This window comes from Haliaeetus albicilla, chromosome 25, assembly GCF_947461875.1.
Source record: "Haliaeetus albicilla chromosome 25, bHalAlb1.1, whole genome shotgun sequence".
NCBI classification, from domain to species: Eukaryota; Metazoa; Chordata; class Aves; order Accipitriformes; family Accipitridae; genus Haliaeetus; species Haliaeetus albicilla.
Window position 1 is genome coordinate 21,811,646 of NC_091507.1, and position 15,980 is coordinate 21,827,625.

The 15,980-nt window shown below is 43.1% G+C and overlaps 1 protein-coding gene across 15 annotated transcripts in view; it reads right to left on the reverse strand.

Annotated features, from left to right (window-relative positions):
- Window positions 1-15,980, reverse strand: part of MCF2L (MCF.2 cell line derived transforming sequence like) — a 158,879-nt gene that overhangs the window by 109,939 nt on the left and 32,960 nt on the right. The window contains exon 1 of one of the 15 annotated variants that reach the window (XM_069770233.1): window positions 15,371-15,903. The exons of the other annotated variants lie outside the window; for them this stretch is intronic. Within the exon in view, the coding sequence (XP_069626334.1) occupies window positions 15,371-15,449 (79 nt within the window). The 5' untranslated portion in view covers window positions 15,450-15,903. Of the gene's footprint in view, window positions 1-15,370; window positions 15,904-15,980 lie in introns of those variants that run through there. 15 annotated transcript variants of the gene reach the window in all.

Genomic DNA, 15,980 nt, shown 5'->3' on the forward strand with positions numbered 1-15,980 from the left:
CTGAAAGGGCAACTATTCAGGAAGAAGGGCACAAATGCTCACCTTAAAAGACTGATACTGGGGACTTGGTCTCAGGGATGAAGCAGTTGGGATCTTTGAGGAGGGTGATCTGCTCCAGAAAGCTGGCATCTCTTCCAGGTGACAACTCTGATCCTGCTCTCACCGCTCCATCCACCGTGCCATATATACTGTCCCTGTGCATTTAAACTGTGTGTGTTTTAGTCCCTGCACAGATCCCATCCTCCCCACAGAAAAACTGCTTTGCTCTCCAAACAACCTCCAATGTTTCACCTGGGTGACTGACAACAGTTAGCAGAGCAGGGTGTTCAACATCAGCAGCAGAACTCCAAACCCAAGGATGGGCTGATCTCGGGAACCGGTCCTTTCGTTGTGCAATCAAACACAAATCAGAGACTTGGTCACAGGAGCAATCTTTGCTCAGATTTTTGATGTCCAGAGGCAACCAGCACCAGGCACCTCTATTAGTAATGTACAGGTCTGCACGGGATATTTTTTATTTTGTATCCTTAAATACAGGCAGCTCATCTGGAAAGAATCACCCTTATTTACCTTCCCCATCAGAAGAACATATGGGCTTCGCAGATACACCCAGGAGTGAGAAGTAGGTAAGAAAATGAAAGAGAAAAGAGACAGATGCTGCAGTTCATTTTAAAGATATACAATAACAAATATTTTAGAACTTCCCAGCTGCTCTCGAATCCAAATAAATCCAAATCAAACCAAAGTTGTATCAGGGCAAAGGCTGTTACTGAGTGCAGAAACTTTGCAGAATACAGGCTTAACTTTAGTTTATATAGCTCTTTATTAAACTGTGAATTACACCATGCAAGCTTTCTTGCGTCAAACTTCACTGGCAGAGCATTCTGCTTTGCAGCTACATGCCTGGACTTTGCTGCTGTCCTGGATACTTACAATATCTTATAACATATCCCTATGTACAACCGTTTAATTATCTTCAAACATTTAAACTGATCTGTGAAAACTACAGCAACGTATAGTATATGAATATGGCAAAACAAAACCCAGTAACTAAAAGAAACAACTGGCTACTACAAAAATTAACAAAACCGGATTTAAGTAGTAAGACCTAGAAGCCTTCATAAAGTCACCCTGTTTTGATCTATTACAGATCCATTTAGAGAAAGCAGCAACATTTTTTGCCCTGTCACAATGGCACTGGAGCACCTGTATGCCTTGCTGCAGAAGTTTTAACCAGTGGGAAAATTTTTAACACTGCAGGCTGCTACCAAATTCCACCAGCCAGCCAGGCAACAGGTCCCATGTGCCCTACCCATGTACCCCAGGACGCAGGAGACTCCTGGAATGTCTCCATCCTGGAACATCTCCACCCCTGGAGGCATTCAAGATTCAGCTGAGCATGTCCATAAGTAGATTGCCTTTGAGCAGGTGGTTGGACTAGATGACACTGCAGAAGTCCTTTCCAATCTAAATTATTCTATGATCATCTGTCCATTTAGCTCCCTCACTGTTATCCAGTTGCATTCACTGCTTTGATTCCCACAGAGAAAAAGGGAAACATTCTTGGTGCTTAATTTATATTGGTTGTTTCAATTTCCCAGTGAATTAATAATTTAGCAGAATTTTATCTTCCTCATTTTAGAGTTATGTGAAGAGGCCAAGTGGTAAAGTAAAACATTAAATTATTTACAAGTTGTACACACATGCAGGCAGATAAATGGTGTAGCATTATATATTTAACAGTTGTTAGAAAGTACAGAAACTATAAGCACGATAGACAAACTCCTTTGTCAAAGGAGAGAAAAGTAGTCTTCAAGTCTGTGTTAATTTTTTTAGACATTAAAAAGAGCTAAAGCAAATGTATTTAAAGTAGATCTAAAGTCTGTACAAACTTCAGAGCTACCAGAGTAAGCAGTTTCTGGCTGCAAATGAAGGAATGAGGCTCCATTTCCCTATTGGCAGAATTGTTCATGAAAGGCAATTAAAGCCCTGCTCCATGTTTTAGCAGGATGGAATTGAATAAATCACAAGTGTGCAGAACTTTCAAGTGCTGGCAGCTGATTAGGTTATCACAGACTAGGAGAATAAGCTCATTTGTAATGGGTGGACAGTACTATAAAACATCGAACAGATCCTCCTATATCCTCAACTCTCCAATTACCAACTCTATTCAGTTTGCTTAAATGAAGGATTACGTCTTCTTATTTTGGTGCTTGAGAAATAAAGAACTAAGAAATAATATTAAACTGTTGAATTTTTATACTACTCCAAATAACCTCTACACGTGATGAAGACAAGCACAGCAAACAGAATTCCTCATAATTCAGCCTTTCTATAAATGTATTTACTGTCTTTCACATGTAGCTGAACAACCTCTTACAAATAAAATTTAACCAGAAATAGGTTTGCAAAATGGAAATAGGTTTGAAGTACCATCCTCTGAATATTTACTGCAGAGTAACCACAATACAGAACAAAATACTGCTATACTTGTTTTTTGCCCTGTAACTTCACATTTTACTTGACAACTGATTTAAAGATATTTCTTTCTTAATGTCCATATATTTTACACAAAGACCTTCTGTTAAAATTCATCTGGCTATCTGAGCCCCCCCTTCCCCCAAATGCACACAGACAGACATAGTCATTAAAGGATTTGCTGAACAAGATCTCCTTTCTTTTCTGAAGGGGGCCCCTCTAACAAAGGACATCGGAAAGTAGTCTTTATTGTTAGGCAATGGGTGATGCAATCCTTTAGGGCACTGAAGATTTAGGATCCACTTCCTCTGTGTCCTGACAAATAGCCACATCTCTCACCCACACTGCATTATCATCCTTCTACCCTCTGGGTTTGACAAACTGTTATGGCTTGTCATTGATTTTAAGTTCAGCAGGAACCCCTTTGAGCACCTAACACAAGCTCCACCATACCCAGAAGGTAGTTTTCTATCCATAGCATGTGTAAAATTCGTAAGCTCTGGTGTAAGGACAGCAAGAGGAAAGGGTAAAAGCACCTCCAGCCTTGGGGCTCGCCATGGCTCCCCAGAAACACTCAGTCTGGCCAGGAGCTCACTCCTTTCCCTGATGCAAGCCCCTGCCTCCTCTCACCGGTACAAAGACCACCGGGCATGGGGCATGGGAGGCAGGAGGATCCCCAGCTGCCGGCACAAGGTCGACGCCAGCCTGCCAGCTCAGGGAAGGCCGGCCAGCGAGACTGCAGCACAAGGGAAAGGAGGCTGGACCTGGGTGACAAAAAATGTTGGGCAAAAAGAATCATCTTTTAGTGGAAAGAGACACTGCCAGGAGGCCTGTTGAAGGGACTCAGTACAGGGGAGGCTGGGGAGGGGCAGCAGGGGCTGAAGGAGGGTGAGGGCAGAGGAGATACAGGCACTGGGAGAGGAGGTGTGGGGTGATGCCGGCTGCAGCGGAGGGACCTCAGGCAGGAGACCAGAGGAGGGACCTGCTTAGGACAGCAGTAATGGGGAACCAGAAGTAAATGTAGAACATTTCTTAGCAGTCAGTTGAAATTCTGCTTTTAGTAATGAAACGTATTACAATCAATTCCAGTCTGAAAAAGAAAAAAAAATCACTGAAATTTGCTTTCTTCCTTTTTGCTGAAATTTGCTTTCATCCTTTTTGCTGATGGCTTTAGCAGAAAACTGCCTTCTCATTACAAACATGGCTAAAGCTCTAAGGAAAACATTCTAATCCACATACTGAGGGCAAACCTAGGGTGAAAGATGTGCTTGCAAAGCGGTTTGGGACCAACTGTTTTCAAAAAGCTTCAAAATTAAAAACGTCATTAAAAATGGTTGTTGTTGGGTTTTGGTTTTGTTTTTTTAAACTAGCCTAATTTATTAGGTGGCAATAATGTGGTTTATTGCTAGCAGTCAAACTACTGCTTGACATTAGAAACTTTTGTTTGGGGAAACTGCAGTTTTGTTGACTAAACATCTAACATCTGTCAAAGCCTAACAAACTAACCAAGTGTTGACTCTACACGGTACAAACCCACAATTCTGCATTAAGCATTGTGAAATGCGATATTATATGCCATTTCCAATCAATTTCTAAAAAAAAAATAAAAAAATAAAGTTACAAAGATGAAAACTAAAACATTGGAGCAAAAATGCTATTTCATATCTTACTGTTCATAACATAACTTCAGATGCTCACTGACAGAAGCAACTGAGGTGAAAAACAAGACCAGGTAACAGCCACGGATATCCAGGTTTACCTACAGCCATCACCAAACAGACACCACACGCGCTACCTCCGGAGGAGATGACATGAGGGTGATTGCTGTTGCCCCAGGCTCCCCCTCTAGCCATGCCCTGACTTTATCAGGGAAGGAGACCCGCAAATGCCAAGCCCTCCCTTGCCCTGCTCCTTCCCATCCCACCCCATCCCTAGGAAAGGAAACCCAGGTGAGTGAGCTGGGCAGGAACCACAACAGGACTCCCACCTCTGCAAGCAGAGGAGCAGACCTGTCAAGAGATACTGTGGGGCACACACCCCTTATTCTCCCAAATAGGAGCAGGCGCAGCTAGAAAAACTGCTTGAAGCCCACTGATGGTACTGTGCAGTGATGCGCCTGACCTTATTTCTTGCCAGGAATGTTCCTCCCTCATCAATTCCACCACGCTTGTCTGATGTTTCCTTTTTTGCTGTGTCGAATACAGATAACAAGTTACTTGAGGCAGGGAGCTGTCGAGTGCAGTATAGCTCATCTGCAAAGGGCTTGGCAGGCTGTGCAGTGCCATACCCAATAACAAAAATAGAGCAGAGCAGATGACCAGCCTTTAAAAAAACCCCAGTTTCATTTATTCATAGCTAATAACTTACTAATTCATTGCCTAACATGTTATTAGCAAAACATTTTATAAAAATCAGGCTTTGACTCTCAAAAAATTCCTTTCTAAAGGCATAAATAGTTCAAACTAAGCTTTTTTCCCCCAAAGTATTTTGTGAATGCAATGGTAATTTTCAAAGCCTGAGATCTCCAGTATTAATGATGCTATAAAATTAAATCTGATACTTTTAATAACTTCTTCCTGAGTACTTCACAATTCCAGTAAATTGCAGCCAGTGCAGCTGCCTGTGGAGCACCCTGAGCTCAACGGGACGAAGGGCCCCTGACAGCCAGGGTGGCCCATGCAGACCCGACAGGCTGTAGGGCAGGATTTGGGGGGGGAGGGAGGGCTCTGCAAACCCCCGGCACAGCACCCAGCATGGCCCAAGCTCCCTGCACAGGACAGCAGCATGCACGTGGTGAGTCTTGTGAGGCCCCACAGAGGCTAATGAACAAGAATAGCCCCCATATGACTACCTCACAGTTGATCTGCTGCCAGGAGCAGGAAGCAGAGAGAAGAGTTAGGAAACAGTGGCGAGTGGGTGTACAAGTTGTCTTGCTTCCTTTTCTTCCACAAGTATCTTTAAATCTGAATACTATGTACTGCATGTGCTCCTATTTAATTTCATAGGGCTAACTCACTATACCAGCCATGCATCACGTCTCGCATGTCACGGAAACTCGCAGACTGGTTGTCAAACCAGCAAGGCTGCTGGTCCAGGGTGGTGGTGATACTGAGTGAGCAGGAAGGCTCCTCTCTCTCGTACCATCGCCTGCTCCTGCTTTCCTTCTCAGGCAGGACGCACACCAGAGACGCCGCAGCTCAGGCAATGTCCACGTGCAAAAGGTCAGGAGCTACTTGATGGGAAAGGATGGGAGAGGAACTCCTGAGGGAACGTGGGGGAACAGGAGGGGCTTCTCCGCGATGCAAGTGCCAAACGGTAACACCCAGATCCCTTCCTGCCTTGGCAGCCGCACATCGGGACTGTCTCAAATACCTGTATTTCCCTTCAAACCACTCTTGGATCTCTCTAAACTCTCACCTTCCCTAGGGGATAAAAATTTCAATCCTGCCTGTTCTCACCAGCTCTGATAAGGGTTCCCTGCAGCATCATATAAATGTCAGGCAGTCTTTACTGAATTCAGTCCTAGAGCATTACCCCAAAAGAACCACTGGGGGGGTGAAAGGGTGTTTAAAAATAATGTCAAATGAAGCCCAGAGTAATTATTCTATTTCCATGTTTTAAAAGGCAGGTGGTAGGACGCAGAAAAGCTTGTTCCTGATTTTCTGAAGGCTGGATGGGAATTGTTAGTACTACTTTAACTTAGATAACTCCTAAGCACACTGTGCAAAATCAACAACATATTATTTAATGCATACCTTTGCTCTCCTGATACAAAATGTATGGCAGCCCTCTGTGCCATCCAGCTTTCACCAGACCATTTTAATTCCCTGTTAGATCTTCAAAAAATGTAAACAATTGCTTTGAAAACCACCTCCACCTGCCACACTGAAATACTTCATCTTCTGTCTTCATATAAAAAGAGAGAGAAGCTGTTTCTATTAATATCCCTCTCCTGCTCTGGGCTGTGTGCTCTCAAAGCAATTCAGGTATACGCTTTTCAAAGGAACTGACTGTGAAACAATGATGGCACTGAAGTCAGAAGCAGATTGCAATGTCCTTGAAAGGCAAGTAAAGCATGTGCTGGGGGTAAGAAACACTGAAGAGACTCAGCAGAAGGAAATTAAGAAAGTATACAATTAGAAAGCTGAGAATGCTACGTATTGTTTTATATTTTTTTCTTACCTTTACTTCATAAATTACTTCACAAGTGATTTGTCTGATGTGGAAATGACCATTTTTTTCTGTAAGCTGCTGATACCATTTTGAACACCATCAACAACTTGAATGGCTTCCTCTCGCTCTCTCTAATGTGCTCAGATGCTCTTTGCCTCTCTTTACCTTCAAATCTCTAGTATCAGAACTCCAAAGTACATCCCACAGGTCATTTGCAGTCTCAGCAGCCTTTGCACAGAACCCAGAACAGGAATTTTTCACTGTTGTTGTCCTTGACAAAACCAGCTGTACCAGGATCACAGCAAATGTCTGGGTCCTGAGCGTACTGGAGCTGTCTCATAATTAGAGCCTGGCATCTCTACTCAAGCATGAAGTAAGTAATGATGATGAATTTTCATCACTCCTGTGATTCTGTGTATGTAGGTCATATTCCAACATAACTATTAAATATAAAGCTATTGTGTTTCAGACACTTTATCATGGGGGCCCCAGCTTCATGTCCTACTAAATGACTATCTGTGAGTAAAACATCTAGAAAATCTTTTTATACCACCCCGTTTCTGCTAGCTTTCTATTCTCATCCAAGCTGCACAACCAAACACACCTGTTTTGCTTCCTTAGCTCATCTTTCTCCACTTCCACTGTCAATAGTCCTCAAAGTAAGCTGCGAAAATCCCTCCCTCAAACACAACGTGCTTTTTTCTCTACTTTGTTTCACTGAATGCTTGTGTGGGAGCTTTTATTTTCTTCTGAAGCATTTTTACAAGAATAGACCATTTTATATAAATGTACTTTGCCATTACAAATAAGCTGAACATCTGAATAAAGAGTATCAAAAAGTGAAATGCTAAGTAAAGAAAACATCAAGCTGCCTTTGTTAAATCTGTCAAGTAGTAGCAACCAAGTTACAGACTTGCCTGGAAGCTGCAAACAAAACGCAGCAGAAGAACTACCCGGTGTTTGGGGAGAGGAGGGCACGGTATATGGCAGCGAGAGGGGACAAGACAGGTAAGTTTTCCCCTGCCACACAGCAGGTGCCTGCCTGAGAGTTCAGGCTCTTCTCAGAGGAAGGCAGGGAATTGGACAAACCTGCTCTTAGTTTTCATTTCACCACATGAATTCACCAAATGAGTCTTTCATTCTTCACTGCAGTAAATCTGAAAATTTAAAATGCTGAGATAATGGAAATAGGGAATAATCAATTCAATTACAGATACTCAGTGGCAGCAGGATACAGAGCCGTAGGGAACATTAAAGTTTGGCAGGGCTTTTCCACCGCAGTTGCTTCAGGAGGCGTCATGCCTGTAGTAACACATGCAAGGTAAACACGGAAAGAGGAAACAAGTAAGTCATGCATCACGCTGGTTTGTTTAGCGTACTCTATGGGCCAAAAGCTGATGCAAGGCTGGGTTTGCAAAGCAGCTGTTAAAACATAGGCGTGTGATATGAGGTATCCTGGACCAACCGGCTAAGTAACACAGGGTAACATGGAGCAACAATCAGCAGCCCAGGACAAAATACTGACCAAAGTAGAGCAGTTTGTCCAGCCCAGAAGCCAGACACAGGACTGTTTACAGAAAGCCTGTAATTTATCAGGTGACATTTTCAATAACAAAGGTTGTAGCCTGAAGAGTCATTTTTAAAATCAGCTATGTGTATTGTCATTATTTTATGTTTATATCAATTATCCTGTTGTTTCATATGCAAAGCTACCCTCCCTTTAAATTCATCAGGCTATAGGCAGGAGTTGAAAGAAAAAGAAGATACATTTCTGGCTCAACAAGAATTGAGACTATAGGAGAACCAGGACAGTCACTTCTTGGTGCAAATTTTCTGCCTGCTACTTGAAGTGCTGAAGACAGAAAGACTTTCAGTAAGACCGGCACTTAGCAAATGCCTCAAGCACATGAAGGGGGACAGCACTCACCCCCCTGAAGTAACAGCACAGGTGGAAAACAAGAGCCTACCTACCACACAGCAGTGCGGTTCTCAACTTGCCAAATACCTGTTTGCCCAGATTATCAATTTTAAGAAGGCAGACTGCTGCCAAGCAGCATTACACACCTACATCTTCAAAACCAGGCAGTAACACACTGCACTGTGCTTTATCAGCTTGCCACAATTTCAGCACCACATTCTGCTAGGAAGCTACCTTCCCCTGTGTCCTCAAAGGGATTTAACTGCCTAAGGCCCCATCACATCAGCTCCTCCCAAGCTCAAACACCATCAATGTTCACATGAAGATAGAAACGTTTGGGGATGGGTATCACGAGGCTTCTCTATTTCAACTTATTCTCACTCAAACTTCCAGTCAATTCCACCTTTTGTGTGACCAAGTTTAGCATCTCTCCATTGTAGAATGGGATTCATCATGCCTGACTCCCCGCTGCTTCAGGGAACCATGCGGGAAGCCCATCAGCGAGCTCCATGCCCCTGGTACACCACAACCCAAATAGCACGTCCTGTCGGTCACCAAGAAATTCAAAGCATTAGTACAAAAAATGAAAAGCCACAAAATGACCAGCAGAGACAGACTGAGGATATAACTAATATTCAAGATTGCTGTAAGTGAGGGGATCTATTGTCTGAAACTGCCCAGACTGTGTAGTAAGTCAACCTCCAAGATGATAATCCTGTCTCTACCTATGCCCAGAACTGTGTGCTTACACTGACTGTTCCACAAGGCTTGAGTTGGCTGTACCCACAGTGCTGTTAAATGTAGTGTTAAAGGCTGGACTACCAGTTTTCCTCAACCACAATACCTGCATTCCCACCTGTTGTGAGCCAGGTGGCTCATGCTCAAGCTATGCATCTATGGGGATAACTGGAGAATTTAAAGTGAGGTCAAAATAGCTAACATAGTATTGCAGGCTTACTTCAAGAGACCTACAAGTGATTAATCCATATAAAAGCATCCAAGATCATGCCCTTTCTGTCTAAAATAAAAGCATATCTGGCTGATATTTAATGGGACAAGACAAAAGAAACAATGAAACAAAATTAAAGTGGCTTTGCCAGATATTGTAAAACAGGAGGCTCAAACTTCCAGCTGAAATGCACTGTTTCAGATACTGAAATCCTTAAGAAGTTGTTGGGCTGACTCAAACCCAACAAAATCGCAAGTAGCTTGCTTGATCTGCTTCGTTAAAAGAAAAGGTAAGTGACCCAAACGCCTTGTGCTCCCTGGCCTTGCTCAACATGTCAGCTTAGAGCAAACACGTTGAAGACAACGCAGTCTGTGTTACGTATCACACCCATGTCCCTCCACCGTGCTGCTCCTTTTCCACAGAAGTTCCCTGTTATTTGATATGCACGAGGTGATCTTACAGCTTGGCTCTCTGTGGTTGTAAGCGTGGCAGGCAGCTGTGCCAGGCATTCTTGCCAAGAAAGTATTCTGAGTCACTATGATAATAAAAATACATTAAAGTAACAGGTTTTTTTCTTCTTTCATATCACCAAGTATGTAAGTCCAGGCAGGGCTTTCCTGGTTCTACAAGTTTTAAGTATATATACCCAAAGTCCATAGACTGAATGGGAGACTGACAATCATGCACCTTGCAATCCTTTGAAAAGCCACTCTAAATGTGCCACTGATTACTGTTAATGCCTATTTTGCCCCTATCTCCTGTTCGTCTGTTGAAAGATACCTGCACAGATTGCAATTTTCCTACTGTAGTTCAGCAATTGCCATTAAAATCAGTGAAAGACTGGGGTAGATGATATGATAAGAGGTCACTGACAGTCCCAAAAAGAAGTGCACACAGATAGAAACTCAAGTGGGCATTTTTTTTCTTTTTTTTTCTTTTTTTTTTTTTCTTTATGTGTGAAAAAAGAAACCCTACTGAGCTGAAATGTTTTGGGATGCAATTTTTAAGCAACAATAGTTTGGTTAAAAATAGAATTGAATCAACCTTAACGTTAATCAAAATATTTTTCCTCAGATTACCAAAAAGGCAGCTGTCTTTAATAAGGACAAGGCTGCTGCCAACACGGAACCTTACTCCCACCAGATTCACTAGATCCAGCTGTTTCAGCAGTAAAATAAAGATTTTGATTTAGGCCAGAATATACTAAGAAATGGATGCCATGCAGGTACACACAAAAGCCGTAACAGTGCATGCTAATAGAAAACATGAGCAATCCACTCCTAATTGCTTAATTTTGTCTGTTCAACTGCAGCTCCCACCCTTATTTTTGAACCCTCTATACTCTCTAGCCTGGGAAATCAGAGGCATCTTTCATGGTTAAGCTCAATGCAGGGGCAGGAAAGCTGAAATGAAGGGCCAGCAATACCAGGCAGAGGCATCCCCCACTACCATTAAATGCCACCTCGGCACAGCGGATGTGCTAACAACCTGCAGATTTCAGAGCTCTCGACTGGATCTCTTCAACTCTACCAGCTACATAGAAAGCTGTCAAAGTTGCCAAGTAATAATTCAATGCCCTTCACGCTCAGACCTGCCCACCTGCCAAATTCACACGCGCACACAGAGTACTCTGCCACACGCAGAAAGACTTTTTTGGGTTCCCAAACTGGAAAATCAAGCAAACCGAGGACAGATGCTACAAGGGTAAGAAAGAGCAGGCAAGCTCCCAAAAGAGTAGGAATGGGGAGGACACACAGAACAGGTCCTTCCAGCCACCCACAACTTCATAATCTCCCTTCAGTGTGCCTGAGGGTGTCCCCATTGCTCCTTGCAGTAAGCTAACTCTTTCCAGTGATGTTGGGCACTCAGAGGTGGTATGCAAGTTCATTCCTCCTACATCTGTTCCTAATTTGTCAAGACAAGTGAGCCAGCCTTTAAAACTTCAAAAGCCTGCCGGTCAAGAAGACAAAGCCAGGGAAATGAAGTGTAAAGTTTTGGCCCAAATTGTGAATATGACAGAAGATCTGGAGCTACTGAAAACTCACGGAAGCTGAAATGGCTAAGGGATGACACCTGTACTTAAAATACTAGCACTGCATACATATTTACTAAGAAACTACATACATGTTTATCTTCTTTGGCTTGCAGATGTTTCTTCTTTTCGCAAAGTGCTAAACTTTTGTTAAAGGAGAGGAAACGGATAGTAGCTGTAATAGTGACCTGTTTCCAAGGTGGAAAGAAACCATTTAGTGGGGCTACCACAGGCTTAAGGCTGGGAATGTCAGACTTGTATTGCCTGTTTGCATGAATTAGACAACACCGTCACTGTAAAGCTTCCCAGCTCAGTGCCGATGTGAACGCAAGTAGTGACTGACAGAAAGAGCTGGTGCCCTAACGCTGTTTCTGTATCAGCCAGAGCAAAAGGAGTCCTAAGCAGACAACCCACAGCAGACAGTAATATGGACAATGTGTGAGGTCCCAGACTAGAACTATTTGTAATCTGGGGCTTCATTCTCTGAGCTACTGTTCCTCGGAGTGGGCAAATTCCATCCATGAACAGCAATTTGTGGAAGAGGGTCTAATTTAACACAGCAACAGAACTGAAGAAGAGGAAGAAAAGTAAAAACTATGATATATAGTATTGATACTATAGTACCAATAATCATTTCACAGTTTTCCTGAAAAAAAATACCACAATTCTAATGGGGGGGGAAAAAAAAACCTTAGGCAGAAATAGAGAATTTCTTTAAATCAATTCTGCCTTGTTTTAAGGATTTATGTGAAAACAGGGAAAGCAATAGTCTGGTCATCCAAGTCCAGGAGGCCATTTGATAGAAGGGAAGTGACCAGGAGGTCTGAGGAGTGTATGTGGGGAAAAAACAAAGGAAGATGCCATGGGACCACCCTTTTTAGTTGTTGGAAGAGCACAGGGTAGAAGGTTCTTTTGAACTGTAGAGCAGGAGTCAGAGAAGGGATATGAAGAGGATGATAATGTTAAACTAAAGAGCATGATCTTTATGATCTTAATAGCTAAATGTGTCCAGAAGCAGAAGATAATGTATCTGTGAGGCATGTGATGCTAAAGTGAAGGTGAGCAAGATGATAAATAACCAAAGCTTTGCCAGCAAAAGCTGTCCAGATTTGTAAAATGTAGCAGAGGAAGGCACTCGAGGGATCCTGTGAGAGAGTAAGGGCTGGGAGCATGAGCACATCGGAATTTAGTCAGAGCAGAGGGAGCACAAGGACCGCTGAGGAAAGTGCTGGTGTGGCAGTGATGGACGAGTAGCCCAGAAAGGCTGTGTCAGTGCCAGACTGATGCAGGGGGACTTGCTAGCGGGACAGCAGCCAGAGGTGGAAAGGCTGTTGTGGTAAAACAGCAAAAGATTACAGACAAATCCAGATTTACCATACCTAACTTTAGGCATTGGGGAGATGCTAGGTTAGGAGCTGAGCTACTCCAGGCTTCCTGCACCCCTGCCCAGCCAAGGGAAAGATGAGTGCACCTCGGAAGGGGGAAGGACTTCCTTTCTGAATGTGCCCCCTTCTCTCCTTTCAGCGCACATGGATTTTAGGGGAATTCCTCTTCTGACTTAGATGCTTAAAACTACCTGGGATGAATCTCAGCCTGCCTGCAGTATCATTCAGAAGAACAAGCGAAGGAAGAGGAATAGTCTTTTTCCTCAGTTCCTAGAAAGGAGAAAATCCCTTGATGCCTGAAGGTGGATAGCTGCACTATGGGGCAGCCAGGGGAACCTTTGCATTTCAATTACTCCCAAGCAGGCAGCTATTGAAAAATGGCTTGGAAAAATCCTGCACAGGATCTTGGGCTGTTAAGGAAATCTCTGCTTAGGAAAGATTTCTGAGTCAACAGAAAGACAGCTGTGAAGCCAGACAGTAGATAATTTGACCCAAGGACAGAGTATAACCCAAGAATGGGAGACAGCAACAGAGAAATGGTCTAAGCAACCTGAAAGGAAAGAGAGGAAAAAAAGAAAAAACGGAAACCTAAACAGCCACCTATAAATACAACCACTGGCTGTAGAAAAGAGGTGCCTTTGGCTTGGGAACACCTGCACAGGGATGATTACAGAGAGGAAGAGACAGAAAGCGAAGGGGGAGGAGAGGGATCAGCTAAACCACATGAACATGAAATTGGCAGTGAAGTAACAGCTGCTTTTTTTGAAGAATATGCAAGTTTAACAAGGTAAATATCAGGACACAGTCAGAGCCTGCCGGCAAGTGTGAAAACAGCATTTGGAGCTGCTGCTGGCTTACATGAAGGTCACGGTGTACCTGCATCTGCACAGCTGAGACAGGCGGTGTCATGGGCAAACCAGTGAGCCTGCTGCCAGTCCAGAGGCTCCTTCTACTTCAATTCAGGAAGAAAAGGCTCCCATATTCCTAACTAATTCTACCATATGTTATTAAAATTTATCTTGCCTCAGAAAAACTACAGCAACAATTGTAAGGAAGTGGAAAAAGTAATGTATGACTTATTAAAATAAACTGCAAAAGACAGCATGCCCTAGCAAAGATCAGGCTGGCTTTCTTCTTAAACATTCAGAAAATCACAACAGACAATGAAATAAATATCCGAACATTTAATAAAGACATGTTTGAAGATAGGAAGATAATCAGGGGAAAAGTGCATAGGAAAAACAAGGAAGGAGAAAATAGTATGTATGGTGACCTTTACTTGTAATTTATTGCTTGTTCTCATTGGATTAAGTCTTGCTTTCCCCCCCCAAAAAAATGTTACTAAGAAGGTAAAATACCTACTTCCCCTATCCAGGAGAACTGATGCAGCTAATCTGCCCATTCCACATTTGTCATTTAATCTATCTGTTCATCGGACTACAGCATCAGCCATCTTGCTAATTATCTCCTTTAACACATGGAAATTGAAGAAGCTGAAAAAGTCACCCTTCGGAAACAGAGGACCAGGGAAATGGGAAGAAAAATTCCAAGTTTTGATACTGCAATGAATAAAACCTTAAATATTCTGTATCAGCAAACCACCAGTTTGCCTCAGATGACAAGAAGATGCAAGACTTCTGACATCTGTCAACAGACTAAGAATAACAGGCAAAAGAAACAGTTTCAAAGGATGCAAAATCCACATTTCTTCTCTTTCCAGGTAACTTTTTATTCTGAAATACATTTACATCTCTGCATAAGCAATAGCCAGGAAAACCTTCCTAGATCTCATCACAGATCACCTTACTGTACAATGCTGTTTAGTTCTAGTTTTGAACACATAAGCATTTACATTTTCAAGAAAATAAGAAAGTCTCCCAGAAATCATAAGAATCTTTCTACAGTGCCAAAACCATTTTAGCAGATCTGCTGCAATTTTTAATCCATACAGATGTAAACTACATTTACCACAATTAATGCATTCAACTCTTCATTCTCATGAAAGTGCAATTTAGACCCACCCAAAATACTGGCTTGCAGTGCCTTACTGTTAGCCGAGCTTTTCACTGCTTCACATTAGACCCGTTCCGCTAGACAAATCGGTAATTCTCCCCACTTCTTAGCTACAGCTGAGTCAGAGATAAAAAAGAAATCGAGACCCATTTAGAGTATTTGACTGGGCTAGCAGCTACCCAAAACTATTCAAGAGGACCTTCTAAAGCTTGCCTCATGAATATCTAAGCACTAAAAATGTTAATTAGTGTTAATATAAACAAAAGTTTAACCTGGTGACAAAAGCTCTTAACATTTTCTTTCCTATTAATGTGAACATGCATAAAGAATGCTAGTCAGATTACCAGGCTTTTCTGTAAATCCTACAAAATCACTAACAGCATCCACACAACACATTATTTAAGACCAGCAGCTCCTCCTACCAGCGCACTGGGAAACCGCATTTAATCTTTGCATCAATTCTTCTAGGGCCATTTCTTCAATTTTCAGCCAGCATCTCATTCTCTGGTAAAACAAAAAGAATCCACAGCAAACATGCTCCCCCTACTCCAAGAATGAAAGCAGGGGGGGACCCCAAAGCAGACCACTACAGCAGTGCTTTGCAGCTCTGCATTTCAATTACTCCACACGGATCCCAGTCGGCACAAAGGGAGGCAGGAGTGCACGTTCCCTCCTGGCAGCGCCTGGGCGAGGCGGGCGCTGCTTGAAGCCAGAGCAGTGAATGTTAATGACAGCAGGACCGCTTCAAACTTCTCTCCCCTCCTCTGCGTATGGGTTTGCCCGCAGTGGAGTCCTCAAATGCTGGAATTAATACGAAGCGCTGATTAGCCGACGTATCGCCAGTCTCTCCCAGCCTGCAGCGAGCGCTGGGAAGGGCTGCGCTGAATCGACAGCGTGGCGAGGGAACGGCGAGCAGCTGGAGCTTGCAGAAAGCCCCATCCTCATGCTTACATGAACACTAGGCTCCCTTCTACCTTCTTGCCAGCTTGCTGCAGGGTGAGTAGCTGTGGAGCAAAATCCCTTCCTGCTGAC